Source organism: Ammospiza caudacuta, chromosome 9 (assembly GCF_027887145.1).
Source record: "Ammospiza caudacuta isolate bAmmCau1 chromosome 9, bAmmCau1.pri, whole genome shotgun sequence".
Lineage (NCBI taxonomy): Eukaryota > Metazoa > Chordata > Aves > Passeriformes > Passerellidae > Ammospiza > Ammospiza caudacuta.
The window spans coordinates 32,993,296-33,013,355 of NC_080601.1; the positions used below are offsets into that span (position 1 = coordinate 32,993,296).

Sequence of the window (20,060 nt, forward strand, 5' to 3'; positions counted from 1 at the left end):
TTGCTTCCTTCCACACAAAAGTTTGCAAACCATAGTGTGAGATTTATGACGTTATACTGCAGAAACCTGCTTAGGCCCCAATTTACAATCCTGGCAATTGTATTCAACTCTGTCATCATAACTAATTACAGCTAACTGCAGATTACCATATTGCAAACTCTCATCTGTGTGAAAGAAATATGATGTTAAAAAAAAGAATCAAATATCCCGAGGGCTAATGAACAAAAATGCACTATTCCATCTTGGACTGCAAACCTGAACTCTTCGAATTGCTGCTGTAAAACTTCAAATTGCTATTTGTTGGCAAGTTGTTTTAGCCCCAAGTACTTCCACAGTAAATCACCATTACACTAATACCATACCTTTGGCCTGAAACATATTAATCTTGGTTAACAATAACTGACATTTACATTACCAATTCAATTCAGGCATTGTGGTGACTAAACATATATGCAAGAGCTTCAGGGAGAAAAGTTATTAGTTTTGAATGTGTACTTACTTTTCACTGAGAACAATTTTGAAGAAACATTATCATCAATTCTTGTTATAATCTTATAACATAAACATTCAAATCCTAATTGATCTGTAAAACATTTGACTTGGAGTAAAATCTGCATTTGTATCTTGGGTGCAGTTAACTGTACAACATAACAGTTCAGATAAATTTCCAAGATATGTATTTATTTATTTTTATCTAGGACTTTTAAAACCTGTTTTCTTAGGAAGGAAAGAAAACTGGGAATCTGAAATATTATGAAGAACATGGCACCAGGATATGACCAATAGTACCAGATCCTTCCAGGAGAGGGAGGATGGACTTCTTCCTGTTTGGTTTTTTTTTTTAATATTTATATTTACTAAGGCTATAAATGCCCTTGGTTTAAAAAAGACAGGTTGGGTTTGCTCTTTATTTAGTGTCTTTCCCCACCTTACAAGTAGAAAAGAAGTACTTACTGCATTAAGTCTGTGTAGCCCCAAGAAGCAAACATACCCCTCTCCTCACACCCACACACTAGAATAGCAGTACAGCACAGAACACATTTGGACCAAGAATTTTATTTCAACTTCAGAGAATTCTCTGCCAGACTCCAAATTCATCCTGAAATGTATTATCTTTAAGTTTCATATCAAGGAGGAAAGTTTAACCCAGTATTGATATTTAGATAGTATTTTTGCTGTATTATTTATAAGAGAGTGACAAAACAAGATAGTGCAGTTTAAAAACATTAATATAAATACTAGGCATTTGATGTGTTGTGTTCTGGGGGATTTTATGTTTAGATTTAATAAGGTGCCCACAAAAATTCTTCAAGTAACAACAGGTATTCGACTCCTGAAGAAAACAGGATGGACTACATGTATCCCATGTTGCTTTTTGTTTCCCATCTTTTCTTGGCTTCAAATCTGAAACAGAGCACAAAATCCACATTAGGAATGATGAGAGTATGTGTTTTAGGTATTTAAGCACGTTATTCTTAACAACAACAAAAATAACTTATTTTTAATACTGTAATAAAGACATGAAGACAAATACAGCCACACAACCACCACTTTATTTCTGATAAAGCCTCTCTATTTAAGTCTGATACACTCCTAAAAAAGCCCAGCAAAACCCAACAAGGTTAAACTAAACAAATTAGATTAGCACAAGCCTATTTCAACTAAAAAAAAAACATTTAACTGAGATTGTATTGTACACACTTAGTGCCAATGAAACCACAAATGTTTAATTCCATACTCAAATGACTTACCCCCAAGCAAGCTTCTTTTTCTTTTGAGCTTCCTGGGCAGCCTCTGCTTCTTGCTTGGCTTTTACAAAGTTGCGGCAAGCGGCAGCTTTGGCAATTTTCACACCAAGCTAAGACATGAAAAGGAACAAAGGAAAACTGATTAGATGCAAATGGCTCATATGAAATTTAAGCCTCCCAAATTACTTGGACTGATATTGTTTCTCAAAATCCATAGATACCAAAATATTTCAAATATTAGGCTGATGATGCACTGTAAGACTGGACAAACAAGAGTGTCTCTCGAGGGGAACACAAAGGTGTGGGATCCTGGGGCAAGCAGTTCTTTTTCACCAAATCCCTCATTTTCAAAACCAAAACCCAAAGGCAACAGCTCACTGGATCCTTTTGTTTGTTTGTTTTATACAGACAGACATATCCAAATACACACTCTCCATTATCAGGACCAGTCTTGCTCAGATATGCCAACACAACACAATTGGGTCTTACAAGTATCAAAAACACCCAAAAAGACATTTTGATACAGGAAGAGCTGCTACCATGACACATTTTTCACTAGTACCACTAGACAGGTTTTAATCAGTCTCTCCAAAAATACATGATGCAGTGTCCTTAGTGTCTATCTCCACATTACAAGCTTTTAGACTGCAAGGGTGTGATATGCCAGCTTTCCATGTAGGTGAATACCACATCCATAAACTGATGCAGACTGTGAGAATTAAGTTCACTTTAGTGAATGTGAAGTGCAGGAGGGCAAGGCAGGGAAGAGTAATGTAAAAAAAAATAGAAGACACAGTGAACTATGACCAGTTTATTTCCCTTAATCAACATTCATAACTTGTAGTTAAATTTTGTGGTTGCTGCCTTGACTTGACATGATTTGTGAAGGAATTCATTCTCAGAAGTTACTGCTATTCTCCAAGACAAGCACGCAATTCATTTACCCCAAATTGCTACAAACTGATGTGGGCAAACAGGTTTTCCTTCAATCCACACCCAAACCTCCTGGAATTTGCAGACAGTTATATCCAGCAAACTGGATATTCTAAATGTCCCCCAAAATGCCATGGGGGCATCAAAGAATGGGAGACCCAAGGGGAAGAACACTCTTTAACACCGTGGCTGAAGTTCCACTATTCATGGTAACACACTTGGATAATCTGCAGCATCTATGCAGACAAATATTTACTCTGAGAAATGCTTTACCCAGGTAAGATGAGAGAGAACTCTAGAACACATCTGCAGGTGAAGATGCACTGACACATTTTCCACAACTATCCCATCAAACACACAATAGGTAGGTGATCATTTTGTTAACAAAGCAAAAAAAAAAAGAAAAAATCCAAACCAGCACCACAACAAGCACTTCTACCTTATGGTCCTCTAAGGGTTCAAGAAAGAAGAAAGGAGCCTTTAAGGAAAGGCAGCAAGCACAACTCAGGCTGTGCTTTGTTTGATGCTCTAAATGCTGCCAACACAAGCAGACAGGAGCTGAGCATAACAGTTTGATAGGAAAATAGATATTTTCATAAACATACTATTTAAAAAGGAAAAACTGAACAAGTGTCTCACCCAGTATTTGCATGTGTTATAAGATCCTAAATATGTACCTTTGGAATCATCATCATGCACAAAATATTGTGATCAGCTACTTCAAAACTTTTATATTATCTATGTAATTTTCCCCTGAGCATTAATGGTTTTTATTAACAGTAATTCAATGCCAACATCTGAACTGCTAAATTTCAGGTGAAAGACTAAAACATAACATTCTTTTATTTGCATGTCACTTAATATTTAAGGACAGCTATTAACCTTAATATAATTGCAGTATAAAAATGCTTAAGAAAACTCACCTAAAATATTCAAAAAATGTTTACTTTTAAATTGAAACAGGAGTAATTATTAGTTTAAACAATACAGCAATCTGATGGCTGAAGTCAGTCAGCAGAACCATGCCTTTATTAGAGGTATTTTACCTCCTAACACACTTGAAAATTAACTTTTACTGTGTGATGAATAACAGAATCTCCTTAAAATATATTCTAGTGGCCTACTGAGCACTTATACACATAGAAATATACACAAGGGAGCTCTAAACAAGTGCTGCAGAAAAATCTTTTTATCTGCATTTTCTGGAAGACAGAATGAGTTCTTCCATCTTTGAAAAGTACAGAAAAAATGGGATAATAAGAGCCTCTGCAGTGTATGTGGAAGTAAATGCAGAAACATTTTGCAGCATTGTTACAATTTCTAGGCTACATAGTTAAATTTTCAAGATATGAAAACAAATGTTGCATATAAACACACACAAACATTTTAGTCAGATTAAATGTCTTCTGCTCCCACCCAAACCCAGACACACATCTTCACTCCCTGCTCCCCCCCATAAGAAATCCATAAAAGCTTGGTCAATGGATTTTACATTAAAAAAAAAAAAATACTAACATTTCAGGTCATCAGATAACTCAATAAAATACAATCTTAAAAGAAGTAAGAAAGCATGAATAAAAATATATACAACAATTTCTTGTGTAGTCAAAGTATCAGCATTTTCCATATAGAACATCCAATATTTTGCTGCATTTTAATTAAGGTGTCTAAACATTATCACAAAGAACTGCAAATTGGTCAGAGCACGCAGTAAGGAAAATTAAGCTCTAAAGGCTTTTTATCACCATATTTCAGGAACCAAGGGTGTAAAATGTTCTAATTTGGGATATATTAAAAGCCATAAAAGGTCTTTCAAAAAGATTAATGGTACTTTGCTTGGATTTAAGATAAGGGCTTTAGCTGGTTGGAAAAGCAGGGCCCTGGCTAGACCCTTGAGGCATTCATCTTTACAGCCACTTGGAAGATTTGTAAAAGCGTCTGCATAACCTCAAGCAAACGCACTGCGACATTTTTTTTTTTTTAAATTCCTTTCAATTTTACAGGTTTAAAGTGTGTAAATCATACTGGGTAGTAAAGCTGATATAATGGTTCATCCTTGTAACACTATATATATTTGTATTTTGAGACAAACTTAAAAAACAACTTAGTTTCGACAGGGCAAAGCCCTTTCCATTTGGAAGTTGACCAATAATCATGTCAAATATCTTACTCTAGATGTTTAATGCAGCATAAATGAAAATTTCCTACTCATCTGAAATTGTTACCTTGTAACAAATATCTGAAGCTTTGCTTCTTTTTGAACACTTCCAAGGCATTTATTTAAAAATACCAATTATCATACTTTAACTTTTTGTGGAATAACAGGTCTCTATGAAAAATATTTATGCCACTCTCTTTTGTTCTTTAATTAAATGAAAACAGATGTTTTCTGAAGTAAAGCGGAACCATTACTGGAGTACTTAAAGTGTTAAGGTCTTTAATTTTTATATCAGTTTGGTCTACAATTCCTGATTGTCTTTACTCAAGCTCAACATTAATGTCAAGCAAGTTACCTAGGAGACGAAAGAGATCAAAGAGACAAAAAACCCTCAAATGTCTGATTAATCAAGCCTGCAAACAGCTTATTTCTTTTAGCCTGCATGCAAGTATGAAAATGAGATTCTGGGAGCCGTACATTGTGCAGATTTGTTCATTCTTATCAGAACAAAGCCAGCGGCAGCTTATTTCATGGATCATTGGCACTGTCATCAGTGCTACACAGAACGGGTGACAGCTCCTCATTTTGAGGCTTGAACAAAATTAGCAAAAAGTCGGCACAAATTAGCCTCTCATCTTTTTAGTAATATGACATTATTCATTTACTTTTTATCCAATTTTTAATTTTTTCCTTGTCAGCTATCCCTTTCTAGTGTTTCTTGCACAGCATCGTAAAACACTTTTAAAACAAGCAAAGTAATGGCTGAAGTTGAAATAGAATGTAAAGTTCAGGCAGAAGAGTAAACATTTTTATTAAGTTCCAACAGAATTTACTGTAACTTCCAGAAAACTTCCTTGCAAATCAGGACATTTAACATTAAATATCACAAAGCAAAGACTTGCCTTTAAGATAGAACTGTAAAATGTAAATGCTGAACGATACAAGTACGAGACAACGGAATCAAGAACTGCTCCAGAAGTACTGAGGTATGAAATACAAAATATTAAACCTACAAAAGCTCCAACACAACATCTATATTCAAACAGGTCCTGAAATATCCTGTGATCATAGCAGAGAAGCCAAACAGCCTTTTAATATAGTGTTACAGTTTCTCATCAAATATGAATCTAGTTATTTCAGGCTTGCCTCTAGCAATGATTTTCTCCTTTTATGTTATGGAATGTTATCCATTGCTGACGTATATAAAATATATAAAGCAAACAAGAATACCGAGTGGATTTTGCAGTGAAAATTGTCCCCTTTCAATGATGTGCTCAACTTCCCCTTTAAAATACTTTGTAATACCTTTGTTGTATTTTTATGCTGTGTATTACAACACAGCATAATATTTGGACACACATTATATTTGGATGACACAGTAATGGAGCAAGGACAGGAAACTGTTCTAATATTAAGCTCTTTGCTAGACTTAAACATTTAAATGCAAGTAACTTCCTCCATTCACGAGAAAACACAGCATTAAAAAATTAACCATAAGCTGTTAGATGCTTTACAGAGCCCCCTTATAACAAAGGCAGTTTTAAAAAAAGAACTGTAGTACTGTTTTCAGCAATTTCTTTATCTCTGTTCTTCTAAGTAAGAAAGCTTATTAACAAGCTTTGAACTTAAAATCACATTTACAATAATGTGCCATCAACAGTTTTATAAGCTAATTAGAAAAAAAGATTAATTAATGACTGGCTGCTAATAAAATGGCAATCATGAAGAAAGAAACCAAGGGTGCTAAGCTTCAACTACCACCAATTAAGAGCTAATTACAAACAAATTATATATGTGTTTTGCTGTGGGCTTTAATTTACTAAAATGGTTTTAATTAAAAGAGAAAACATGCTGATTAATTGAACTGCAGAAAAAATCTACAGTATAAACTGTGCTTTGTCTGTCTCTTTAATTAGACTTGTAACATCTGAAATCTTTTTTTAAGGTTTGTTAAGGAAAAGATATACATAATTAAGGGAGCATAAGAATGTAATTCTAGGTGATAACCCTGCCATGTTCCAAAGGTTAAAAGAAAACCACCTCAATGAAGAGGAGTATTTGGAAGCACCTTCACCAAGGTAAGAAAGGAAATCCTTCACAGATAAAAAACCTCTTATTTTTTTCCTTTTTTTGGTGGAGGGTGAGGGGGACAGTTCTTCCACAACAAGAGTTCCAAGTTAATTTGTGCTTGGTTACACTCCACATAAAACTGCACCACTTCAGGTACCTAAAAACACTGAGAAATTGTGAATGTTGCACAGAACTTAGAAATTTCATTTTACCAACAGAATAGCACCATGTACTAACTCCTGTCCATCTCTGACAGTAATGTCACCACAACCAACCATTTCCTACCCGGATTCTCTCATGGAAACCAGTTTCCAGAATGGTTCTCAGCAGTTATAACCAACAAACTGCCTTGTGTACTTCCCTTTCTAATTTATATGACTAAAGGCTACTTGCAGACAGGAGACACTAATTTGAGCATGAGAAAATGGTCAAAACTGATGCATCAAATTTTAAAGCCAACAGCAGGACTGATCTTACTGTAACATGAGGATGATATTCCAGTGAATAGCCAATTAATTTCATCAATTACAACGCAGATCTTTCATTTAAGTTGGATTAAATACCAGTGTCCCCATAAATTGCAGCTTTTTAAGTCTTTCCCCAAAATGCCAGAAGACACTAAGCCAGGCACTCAGGAAGTGCTGTCAAAAAGTCTGGGGTATTTAGAGACTGACATGTGCTGCAGCAATTTAGCACATTAAATTACAAAATATTTTAGAAGTTACTTTTGACAGGTAAGTCTAATATGGTCAAGATGATATAACTGTGTTCAAGTTACAGTCCTCAGGCTAATGTGTTCTTAGACAATGTGGCACCTGCCTACCAGGCAGCTCACACAAAAAAACCCCACCAATATGTGCAAAGTTTGGGCTTTAGTCAGATTAGTTCTCACAGTATTAGAGCCATAAGAAATCTATATTCTGCATTTTGTAGAATACAACCAAACCATGATTTGAGCACAAAAACACTAAGAAAAAAACTCTTTCACTAGGAGGAAAAATATATGTAAGGAGTGGTGGTGGGGAATCTTTTAAGATTTTTTTGGTTTACCTATGAAAAATTTTACAAGTATCACTCCAGATTGAAACTGATTTAAAGCAGAGTGAAATTAGCAGATATCTGCACATACCATCCATTCTCAAAGGGATAAACACATCCAGCTATTCACAGTCACAGTGCTCTAATTTATCAACATTTATTCTTTAAAGAAATCTAGGTGGATTCCCACTAACACAGTAGGAACAATTTAATTACATCTCAAGACAGAATTCCAGAAAAAAATTTTCACAAAGCATTAAGAAGTTGACATAATTCCAAGTGTCTGTTCCCAGCTCCATATCCCAAGAATCTGCTACTATTAGATCTCAGCTATCCTACCCTAAGGCACCACCAAAAAAATCTTGTCATTTCAGCCCAGATAAATGTTCACATGTGCTTTATTCCCTTTATAACTTTCATTCTAAAAGGCTCAGATTTTTTTTTGGTAACTCCTACATTAACATTTCTATTGGCATCACTCAAGTTAAATAAGTCATCCTTAAATGCAATGTTCAAACAACAGCTTTAGGTTTGCCAGGCCACATCTGAACAGCACAACTATAAAACATGAAGGACTCTGCCCATGCTGGAAGCCCTGGAATGTGATAACAAAGACAGCAACAGGATTACAACAATAAACACTAACTGTGCATATTGTACCATGCACACTGCAATGAATTGTTCATTTTTTAATACTAATAGTACTGTACTGAAGGCATTAAAGAAATAATTCAGTCTAACTGTGCTTGAAGCTCTACAGTGAATTAAGGAGTATGACCCACTGTATTATTTTGCTGCTCAACACATTTATCAAAGCAGTGTTGATCTTGGACACTGTAATTTCATCACAGCACTGAGGTGCTCCAGCCAGAAGCTGAAGGAGCAGAGTTACTGAAGGCCTAAATTATCCTCTACCACATAATGCAGAGATGCCCATATTTTTTCAGGAAAATCTTCACTTGTGTATAAAACAATGAAATCAAGAACTCCAGGATCACCAGACCTCTCAGGGAAGCAGAACACTCCCCAAGAGAATGCACTGTGGGGATGGCCAAGGATGCCACAGGTAGAGATTTGCTACCCTGATGACTGACAGCAAGAGACAAGGGGTAACACTTGGCAGTGAGGTTTGTCCAGAGATTAGACAAAATATTCAGCAGTGTAATACATACAGTTCATTTTTATAATAGAAATGCAACTGCCAACAAAAGAGGGGGAACACATCAGCCAGTCCCAAAAGCTACATATGAATCCACCCATGCAGCCACCAGTAAATACAGCCTCATGCAGGAGGTGCTCAAGTTCTAATTCTCACTCCAAAACCCCAAATGCTCCTGGACTGAGAAGCTTTGTTTTAAAATCAGGAAAAGAAAACAACAAATATATTACCCAAAGGTTCATCTAACCAGTGCAGCAGCAGCATTTTCCTTAAAGAACCTGCAACAAGTTCCACCTGGAAACCTGAAGACCCAAAACCTTAAAGCTGAATCATTTAGGTTTTTAGAATGCAAAATTCCATGATGCACTGACAGCTGCTAGATTATGCATATTGCCTAAGTCATCACTGATTTTAAATGAATCTGATTTTAAAAAACCTTTTCTCACTGTGTCACGACGACAGGATATTGACAGCATCATTTTGACATTCCTTTGCTTTTTAGGACATGTTTCTACCGTCTATACTCATCATCTGTTTATTTTTGGCTTCATTTTTCTAAATACTGAAGCTGCCCTATCAGTTTCACAGGCTTATAAATGTTATACATCAAAAATTAGTTTCACTTATTAAGGCAGGAAACGGCTGTAAGAACTCTGGGATCTGTGCCTCAAAGCAAAAGCTTTATCAGCAGGTTCCAGTCACTGCTTCTTGCAAAAGAAAATGGTGCCGATTAAAACCCCATACACCTGATTTCAAAAAGAACACCTACCCACTGAACATTTCTCACATGGCTGCAAGGGGGGCTGCACCCCAAACACCACACAGCTCTTTCTCACACACTCTCTGTCCCCAGCCCTGTGACACCGCTCAAGAAAAATGAAAACTATACATAAAGAGATGAAGTTGAGATAAAAGAACAATAATTCATCCACTTATTACCCCAGACTTCAGAAGGGGTGCACTTCAATACAGCCACAGTGCAGTTCCACAGAGCTGTGCTGCATTTGGAAGTTAGAGGGATACAAATAGCCACATAATTTAAAATTAACTCACTTCTTAGAGGCATTGTATATTAAAATAAACATTTCTGTAAACTGCTATGAGAAGAAAAGTAGCAACTGAATGAATACAACATGAAAGCAATATTTTATTAAGTGTACTTGTGTACAAAACAATGACTGTTCAATCAGCCTCTTCCATAATCAAATCCTCTTTTTATAGCTCTTCACTGAAACAGTCACTGTTAGAAGAATTTCCTTAGGAAAAAAAAGTATTTTAAAAGCTCCATTAAAAAAAAGCTTCTGAAAATCACAAAGCAAAATGAACCTTGCAGTGAGCAATGGAGCACATCTCCACAAGAGCAGAGAACCCCAGTGAATTCACATGGATACTGCCTCGACAGAACTCCTCATGAGAGATCAAGCCAGCCATTTGAGTTTTTCTTCTTTCAACATATTATTTGTTCAGATAAACCCACTTAACCAAAACCAAGTCAAGGCTGTGAATACTAATAATGTTTCAAGCATTTTGTTTTCAGAATTACAACATGCTAATATTTGAAAGTCAACAATTTGGAGCTAATGTTCCACAAATAATAATACACTGCTGGAGCACCTGGGATATGCTAGATGTTGTATAATCCCATGGCTACCAAAATCAGATAACAGTTTATCATAAATATTACAAAACCTTAAAACTTCTTACATTAATTTGTTTTTATAGTCAAACAATTTGCACTAGAACCTCAGTATGTTTTATTGATTATAATACTCCAACCACTTTAGAGGAGATGGGATAATGACATTTGTGAAGGAGAACAGCAAGTGTTTTTCATGTTGTACACATGAAAGGTAATAAAACAGTCAGAAGCTGGTCAGACTTGAAGGGAACATCAGGGCACAATCCTACCACTGTCAATAGCTGTTATCTTTGCAGGCTGAAGTTTTGTGATCTCTGGTGACAAGGCAGATAAGAGTCTAGTCATTAGAAACTGCCCTGAGTGACTAAATGGAGGAGTTTAATGATTTTGTAAGAACACTCACTGAGGAACAGTTACTTTTACCTAACCTCAGAGAACCTTAAGAACTGTATTTCCCACTTCAAAAGCTGTCTGTTTTTAAAGTCATCACAATATTGTAATACATTGCATGAAACAGATTTAAATCTGCAATTTTACATTAAAGCTTAGTTTAAAACACTGTGTTTAAGAAACATGTAAAATATTTGTATGAGAATGAGAAGCAGCTAAAATTTGTCTTTGCTTTCCTAATCCTCTTCTAATACCTTTGAATTTTGCAAGCATATACAGTGGACAGAAAATTGCCATTACCTTTGTGAAGATGGAAGAATATTCAAGATACAGGAATGAAAGCAAAACATTATATAATTATTTTTTAGTATAAATCTAAAAGATTTATAGTTTAAATCATACTACTCAAATTACTTTAAAAAGATCATTTTTCCACTCACTGAAATAGTATTTTTTTTTCTTACCTGGCTTCAAAACTGTTAAATTATTTTATTAACCTAATTTTTTCCTCTGCATTTTCTCCCCTATGCACAACTAGCAGTGGGGAAAACAGCCTCTGTGGACTTCAGCTATTTTTACTTCAGCTGCTACCACTTACCCTATGTGCACAAATTGAATAATTTCTTAGATGAAGTTACCAGAGCTATCTGATAAATTCCTCACCAGTTTTAAGTATTCACTAAGACCTCTACATACTGATTTTTTCTCTCCCACTTTTGTGGTAAAGAGAGCACAGCTTTCATGAAATTATTCAGCTACACCAACTATCAAGACAACATCTTGAAAAAAACTGTGTTACTTTGCACTTGGTTTTAGGTATGTATTTATACACTGAACAATTATGACAAGGAGAAAAAATTATCCACCACAATTCTAAGGCTACAGCAGTAGTACAGAGAGACAACCATCTACTCCCATTCTTCTTAAAAATTCTTCCAGCCATCAACTCCTGACCACAAAAATACACAGAAAAACAAGTATTGGCACCCAGCTTGGGGTTCATATGTCCTTATTTGCTCTAGGCTTGCTAAATCTCTACCTGTCTTCAGGCTTCCCATGATTATGGGAGAGGTAATGCAAAAAAACAAATTATGAGGCACAGGGAACTGAGAGGAAGGGAACATCCTACCCCTGTCCTCCTGGCTTGCAACATAGAGAAAAAACAAAAGCTCCACACAGATGACCAGACCAACTCCTCTGAGCTGTGGAGTGAGCAGCAAGGCTCTAAAGCAAGTACTTGGGACAGCTCATGGATTTATTTTCAATTCTTAAACACAGCTACAACTATCCAAGCATTGCCAGATCAGCAGCAAAGTCTTGAAATCACTGACTGACTGTGCTCAGGAAACTGGAAAGATGCTGCCAACAACCTTCAATGCTGTTCTACTCATGACACTCTGAGTCCAGATGTGCAAAACTAAATGGCCCCTCAGAGTTTTTGTTAACAGCCCACTTACCTCACGAGTGGCCAATCTGTCACTCAGCTCCTCAGCCTTGGCAATGTCACCTTCAGCCACACACTTCTCTATGCTCAGTTCCAGGCCAGACTAGGAAAAGAAAAAAAAAAGTAAATGCCTTTAGAACAAAAAGAACATATTTAAAGGGAATACCTCCTTTCTAAAAATATTTCTTTCATAAATTCTTTAAGACACTGCACAAACCTGTAATTTCTGTGTACCACAAATCACTCTGGCTGTGTATTGTAATGGACAGTATAATTAAGAATTCACTGAGAGGCTGTCTGAGCACAAATCATTGCATTAGTTCCACCTTATGTGCAGGATAATACTATAGGTGAAAAAAATTACACGGGCTAGTTTATGCCTGTCACAATAAAATTTCATCTGAAGATCTGGCTTATCTCTTCCATCCCTGGAGCTTTCTAAACAAAATGTGAAATATATGTGTCAGGTAACATGAAGAATGGCAATTACCACTGTATCGTTACAGTTCTAAGATCTTATCTTTACCCAAAAACCAGAGTTCTGGCACAAAGCCACTCCACTGTGCTAATAAATTAAAAATTCTAGCAGCCCTATGGAAAACAATGAGAAAGCTTCAGGATTTAAGGGTTGTTTTCTTATTTTCAAAGGTAAACATAACTTGTTTAATGGCAACATTTACAAATAACACAACAATAAAAAGTAACTATGTCCTGGAAATTACAGTTGTAAATTTCTGATGGAGTGCAAAAGGATAGCACTGACTTCAGAATTTCACCAAAAAACTCACTCTCATAACAAAAGATAATTTACAGCCTCACTGAATTTAAATATTAGTGAACTAAAGAAAACACATTTGACAATTCTGTAACATAGACTTTTTAAGAGATAAAAAGGAACAAACTAATGGAATTCTTGAGAAACAGTGATCTGCAAACACTGCACTTGAGTTATTTCAGGTGGAAGATGAAAAAAAAAAGCACAATTGGAAGTTGCAGTGATGGCAAATTCTGTTAAGATGCCTCTTCTGAAAATAGCAAAGCATATCTTCCACTAGTAATAATATCCCTGAAATTCCAATGAAACATCTGCACTTTAACACTTTGGGCCTCATTCCAGATCTATCCTGACCACTTCAATGACAACTAAATAGTCACCAAAAATAAGAAGCAAACAAATCTTCATGACCTGCATGTAGAAACTTACTTAAAGAAAATTAAAAATACAAGAATTATCATAAAGGAAGCTAACTGAACATTTCATGTAACAGAACTTAACAGAGAACTTCATAAGAAATATTATAGAGCCAACAGCACTGCCAGAAACTCCCAGTGTAGTGAGATTCTTAACTAACCCATTGTGTGTGCCAATTATTTCAGATATGACTAGTCACACAGTAATATTTATTAACAGAATTTGTTATGAATCCAGTCAAAATGTATGCCAGGATTGCACCTTTAATTCTTGTAGCCACTGGTGCCAACTGAAGAATTTATGGGACACATTTTAAAGTTAAAACACAATGAAGCAAAATAAAAGGAAAAGTCAAACAATGCTTATGAAGTGTTCTGCCTCTCACAACAGGAAAACAGGAAAAACAAAACCAGACAGGAAACAAGCCTGGATACTGTCTTAAAAGAAAGCACAGCCACCATTCAAGGGCATTTATTTAAAAAGCTCACAAAATTATCCTTCCTCAGAGCAACTGTTATCATTTACCCTCAGACAGCCTCAGTTTCACTCCTATCTCAGTTAAGGACAAGCTCTTTTACTGCCAAACACGAGCTGACACTGCCCTTGTAATAACAGTCACCTTTTGTGGAGCCCTGCCATCCACAGGTGATTCAAATCTATCATTGATTCCAAAGTATTGTGTAAGTTCCTTCCATCTGTCTTCATTTTCCAACTGCTGACTACTAAAAACAAATAAACAAACAAACAAGTCATTGCTATAACCACTTTCCTTTCCACAATTTGTAATATCCTTTTCAAAGCTAAAATAAACTCCTCCATTTGGCAGACATAGCCTTTGTACCCATTCAGTTTTTTAAAAAAGTGAAATTAATTATTGTGAAATTACACTTACACAAAGGGGGAGCAATCTTCAAAGCAAGCTGATAGAATCAAAGAACCATTTAGGTTGAAAAAGTTCTTTAAGGTCAAGTCTAACCATAAATCTAACACTGCCAAGGAGGAAATAGAAGGGAAGGACCAGGCTGAACAGGAGCTTGTATGAAGGAAGTAGGAAGAGCATTAAGTCTACTAAAAGTTACATTAAATGATACATTTGTGTAGATTTTTAAAATCAAGCAATCACACCCCATCAAGCAATCACCAGTACAAATTCAGCCTGCCCAACAGAGACATTGAGCAAATTTAAAAGATAATTTACACAATGCTCAAAGCCAGGCTTTGGCTATGAATGTGGTCAGGCTTATTTTAAGTTTTGCCTGCTACTAACAGACCTCAGGTAATCCCATTGACCTGGTTATACCTCTGAGCCACTTCATCGCTCTCTCTCTGCTTTGCTAAGGGAAAAAAAAAAAGAAAAAAAAATCCAACATTACACAGTGATACCCCACAGCATCCAATGAAGTTAACAGAGCTCTAATTGGTCACATTTCCTTTGAAAGATCAACACACAGGGATTTTTACCCAATGATCATGTGGATTTAAACCACCCAGCTATAAGAAACTCCTCAAATATCTGTGAAGCTTTAACCAGAATGTGCAAAACTTTTGTAGAACTACTGAAATACACTTAACCACTATAAATCAGTATTAATTAAATTTTGCCTCCTTTTAAAGAGGAGAACAAATAATTACTTGCATTCCATGTAGCAATCTGTCTACAACCTCACTGCAACCTTGCAAGTGATGCATACAAGCAGAAAAATAAAATCCTAGATAACAGCTAGAATACAATTTTTCATTAAAAAAAAAGACACAAGAAAGAAAACCTCAAACCACCCAGAAAACAGCATGTACTGATACTAATTTAATTGGAAAAAAATAAATTCTATTAATTTTTAAAATAACACCTTTTCGGCGGCGCTTCCTTTTTCGGCATCTGTTTTCCTCTCTCACTTGCATTTTCATTTCCTGGTGTTTCTTCTGAAGCTCCACAAATTTCTACAAGATTATGAAAAACCAAGTCAGTACTTGTAATTTTCCCCCCATTTTTGAGAAATTACATAGAGACATGTATAATTACCCACAGTGCCTTGTGTTATCTGCTACATCCCAACCTATAAATCGAGACCATGGGACGCTGATGGTGTTAAACTGGAACTGGTGCAAATATTTCAACACCTCTGACTCTGTGCCCTTCCCACATCCCAGGGCTGTTCAGATCTGACAGTTCTCCCATGGGATGTGACACAGAACACACTTTTGCTTTCCTGAGCTATAGCATGGATTTTTATTGCCTAGCTGGTAGTTTGTAATTCACAAATTAGTGACAGCATGGCCCTTGAACAGCAGGCTACCTACAAGGACTGAGGGGTGAAAGAAGGCAACTATTTTTTGCCAATTCTTATTTTGAATCTAAAGCCTAAAACATATTGTTTTGTTAAGGGTTTTTTGTTTTCCCCAGTCTTTACATGCAACTGTAAAATCAGGAGGTTATAAGGAACTCTTGAGTCTGAATGTTTGCAATTAGCAAGCAGCAGGGCACACCTCCCCTCCCCAGGTATGAAACACTGAGCTGTAAATCCTTACCAATGCAGAAAGCACCTACCAAGCAGCTCAGAGCCCATAAACCACTGAAAACACAACTTTTACACAACTGTATAGTTATGACAGCTCCTTGCTGTGCTTTCAATCACCACCAAACTACCACCTAACTACTTCCTAAATTCCTGTTCACCTTGCTTCAAACAATCTAAGGTTTGTATACTCAGATCATATTTAACCCAATTTCAGATCTGTATATTGACTATTCAACAGCTAATTACTTTAATTTAAAAATCAACCATTTGAGTACATTGCATCGTGCTCATTTGGAGACCAGTAATGATACATACATTCCAGATATTTACAGAAACTCCAGGAGGGCACGTTTGAAATTCACCTTCTTCATCTGTCACTGGTACAAGAGGTTCACTGCCACCATTACTTTCTTGTCCAGTCCCCTGAACTCTTTCAGTATCTTCTTTTGTCTCTTGCTTTGAACAGGAATCAGGTGATTCGTCTCCATCATCAGAACTCAGATCAACATCACTTTCATTCAGTCCTGGAGGTAACAGCCCACTCCACATCTTCCAGTTTATTTTAAGTCCAAACTATTTCAAGTCACTGCAAAGACACCAGGTTACCCATCCCAACACAAAAGCAACCTGCAGAAGAGAGAAACAGAAACAGCAAAACACGTCATCAGAAATATTTTTGCTTTTCCTACATGTTTCAGATAAGCACATTATAAAGGCGCTAATACTTACTATTGCAGAAAGAAGACAACTTGATTACAGAGGCTGAGACTACTATTTTCACCACTCCTCGTCCTTTAAAGTTGTGCCCCTAAGCGTTTGCTTACAGCTCCTTTTAGTTTAGGGGCGACACTGCAGCAAACGCCTCCGGGGCCTCCTCAGGGGCAACTTCCCGGGACCGCAGAGCCGCCTCCCCTTCCCGGGCCCCGGCAGGGGAGAGCCGGTGCGGGGAGGCGGCAGGCCGGGGAAGTGAGGGGAGCCGAAGAGAAACGCGGCTCAAGGCCGGCCCGGGGGAAGGCAGCGGGCTCTCGCCGTGCCCCGGTGCCCGCGGAGCCTTCTCAGCGCCGCCGCCCGCGGCCGTGTTTACCTGGCCGCCATCTTGGCACCGCCGGAACACCTCGCGCGCGGATTGGGCGGGGCCGCGCAGCCAATCAGCGGGCCCGCCGGTCGCCATGGCAGCGGGGCGGGGCGGGGCGGCCCGGGTGTCCCGGGAGGGGCGGGGCGGCCATGGCGGTCAGCGCTGTGAGGGGAGCGCTGTGAAGGGATCGCTGTGAAGGGGGCGGCGGGGCTGGGGGGATGGCGTGTGCTGGCGAGGGGTTGTCGGAGTCTCAGAACCATTTAGATTGGAAAAGGCCTCCCAGATCCGTGTCCAGTTTACGACCCAACGCCACTGTATCCACCAGACCATGACACCGGGTGCTACATGCAGTCTTTGCTGGCGTCACCTCCAGGGCTGGTGGCTCTATCACGTCACTGGGCAGCCCATTCCAATGTTGTCACCTTTCCAGTGAAAAAATTGCTCCTAATGTCCAAGTTAAATCTCAACTGGTGCAATAGAAGGCCATTTCATCAAATCTCTTATTCCCTGGGAGCAGAGCCTGCTGCCAGTGTGGCTCCAGCCTCCTGTCAGGGACTCAGAAAACGATAATGTCCCCCTTGAGCCTCTTCTTTTTCCACACTAAACACCCCCAACTCCCTCAGCTTCTCTTCATCAGACTTGAGGTTGTTTCAGAAGAAGGACAAGCATCAAGTTGTACAGCCATCCTTGCTGCCATAAAGGAATTTGGTGTCTCTTCCAACAGTAAACCTTGTAGTTAAGCCACACCAAAATGTTTCTGCTGGGACAGAATGATGAGGGTCATACTCTTCAAGAATCCTTCCAAAGTTCCTGGTAATGCCTTGGATTAATGTGGCAATGAGAAAACCACAAAAATGCGAAGTCTGTACAGAGCAAATCTCTAAGATTCTGTTACACTTTGTCCTTTCAGCTTTCCTAGGTGAGGCAGACAACACAGGTATCTGGGACCAGCCTGAATGTGATTCACCAAGAACATTTTGCACAGAAGGAGCAACGGGAAGGGAGGCACAAGGAAAAGATGAAGGGACAAGGCTGACATCACCAGCACTGAAATGTGTCTGAAAAACAGGAGGTTTCCATCTCCCAAATAATCTGTGAGAAGATGTACTTTTGAGTGACAGTTTGACTGGTTGAAAACTCTATCTCAATATGATAATGTGAATTTTGAGAAAGGAATTGCTGACCCCAAACCACAGCACAACCCAGTTGCGGACAAACAAAAGGGGAATGAGAAAAGGGCAGGTGTTGTGAAGGTGGATAATTGGGAATATGGATATAAATAGGGATTTTTTGGTTGATCCCAGCTTCTGGGATTGGCTGTGCATGGAAGGAAAAGCTAAATGCTTTTCTCATGAACATAAATCAGATCTTCAGATTGTTTTCCTTTTATGCCATAATTTTACATCCTCAGATTCATTTCTAAAATCAATTAATTCCGTAAGTAATCCCTTTTTCATGAACTACATGTAAATTTCACACTCAGCTTGCTAACTAGATTTTCCTCTCATCTGGGAAATCAATTTTTAAGAGAGTTATTTTATTTACATTGAATAATTGGTTGTATTTGGTACACAGATAACTGGTAATTAATAATTGTATTGATACTGGATATTCATTGCCATTTGTTCTAGTGAGTTGTTAGACCATTAGGCTACACGATATTCTCTTAATGTGACCCAATTTGAACACACTCATAAAATTAAAAGGTGTGTGACATCTTTATGACCTGTAAATTTATATGTTTGGTAGGGATACATTTTCAGAAGGCAAGTTTAATTTCATTACACAATTTGTATCCGAACATCATGCTCCTTTTTTGGCAATTTGTAGCAAGAATGGCACTGGTGGTGCACACAAATGAAGTACTCAAGTATCCACATTAACTGTATTTTATAGTTACAAATTAAATGTTCTCATCATTTTAAAAGCCACATTTTCAGGGTAGTCTCCAGTCCTCCCACAAAATAATTCTGACTTCTCACAGATTCTTCCATAGGAAAAATGGTGGCAAGGGCTCCTGCTGGACTTTCATCAGTCCAGAAGTGTTTGTATCCACAAAGTGCTTGGTGGAACTACAAAAGAGTTTGCTGGCTACTTATCAGAATTTGCAACTTACTGCTGGGTTTTTGTGCTGAAATAATGTGTAAAGTCTTTTTATCTGCAGAAGAAAATAGAAGGTGGCACAACCTTGTGACCAGCCCTGATGTCCCTACATCAAATTTCTGAGGGCTGCTATTGTGGCCAACACTTGATTCAGTGTCGACTTTTTCTGATGGCAATTTTCTGTTCCCCATTGAGCAAATATTCAAATAATCTGATTTATTTCCTTTTGGTCAACTGATCTAATTTCCTTTCTCACTTGAATTCCTGTCCTGGAGGCTTGCCAAGCAATGACTCTCATGAATGAAACGAGATTCCTGTGGAACATCAAACTGGCACACCACAGTAATTACAGCTCAGATATTTCTGATGCTGTTATTAAAAATGACTTGAACTTTAGAAGGAAGAACTGCTGCAATTAAATGTAACAACAGGTTTAATTTGAATCTTCCAGGATCTCTATGATTTGTCAGATTCTTGGTGATTTTTTTTATCCATCTTTATGTCTTCCTTTCCCTGCTGTGGGATATTTGCAGACACTACCATGAGTTCCAGTTCTGATAGTGTACTTTGTCAGATGTATTTTGGGTTCTTTTTG

The 20,060-nt window shown here is 37.6% G+C and overlaps 1 protein-coding gene across 2 annotated transcripts; it reads right to left on the reverse strand.

Annotated features, from left to right (window-relative positions):
• Positions 1–1,049: 1,049 nt before the first annotated feature.
• FAM204A (family with sequence similarity 204 member A) lies at positions 1,050–17,386 on the reverse strand. 2 transcript variants are annotated; one of them, XM_058810508.1, is made up of 8 exons: positions 17,017–17,386; positions 16,603–16,914; positions 15,619–15,709; positions 15,072–15,105; positions 14,391–14,490; positions 12,593–12,682; positions 1,752–1,858; positions 1,050–1,404 (listed from the first exon to the last, which is right to left on the reverse strand). In XM_058810508.1, the coding sequence occupies exons 2-8, from the start codon at positions 16,834–16,836 to the stop codon at positions 1,353–1,355; spliced, it is 708 nt and encodes a 235-aa protein (XP_058666491.1). In that variant the 5' UTR covers positions 16,837–16,914; positions 17,017–17,386; the 3' UTR covers positions 1,050–1,352. The 2 variants fall into 2 exon arrangements, with proteins under 2 accessions (XP_058666491.1, XP_058666490.1); XM_058810507.1 differs by having other exon boundaries at positions 14,391–14,493.
• Between the last annotated feature and the right edge of the window lie 2,674 nt (positions 17,387–20,060).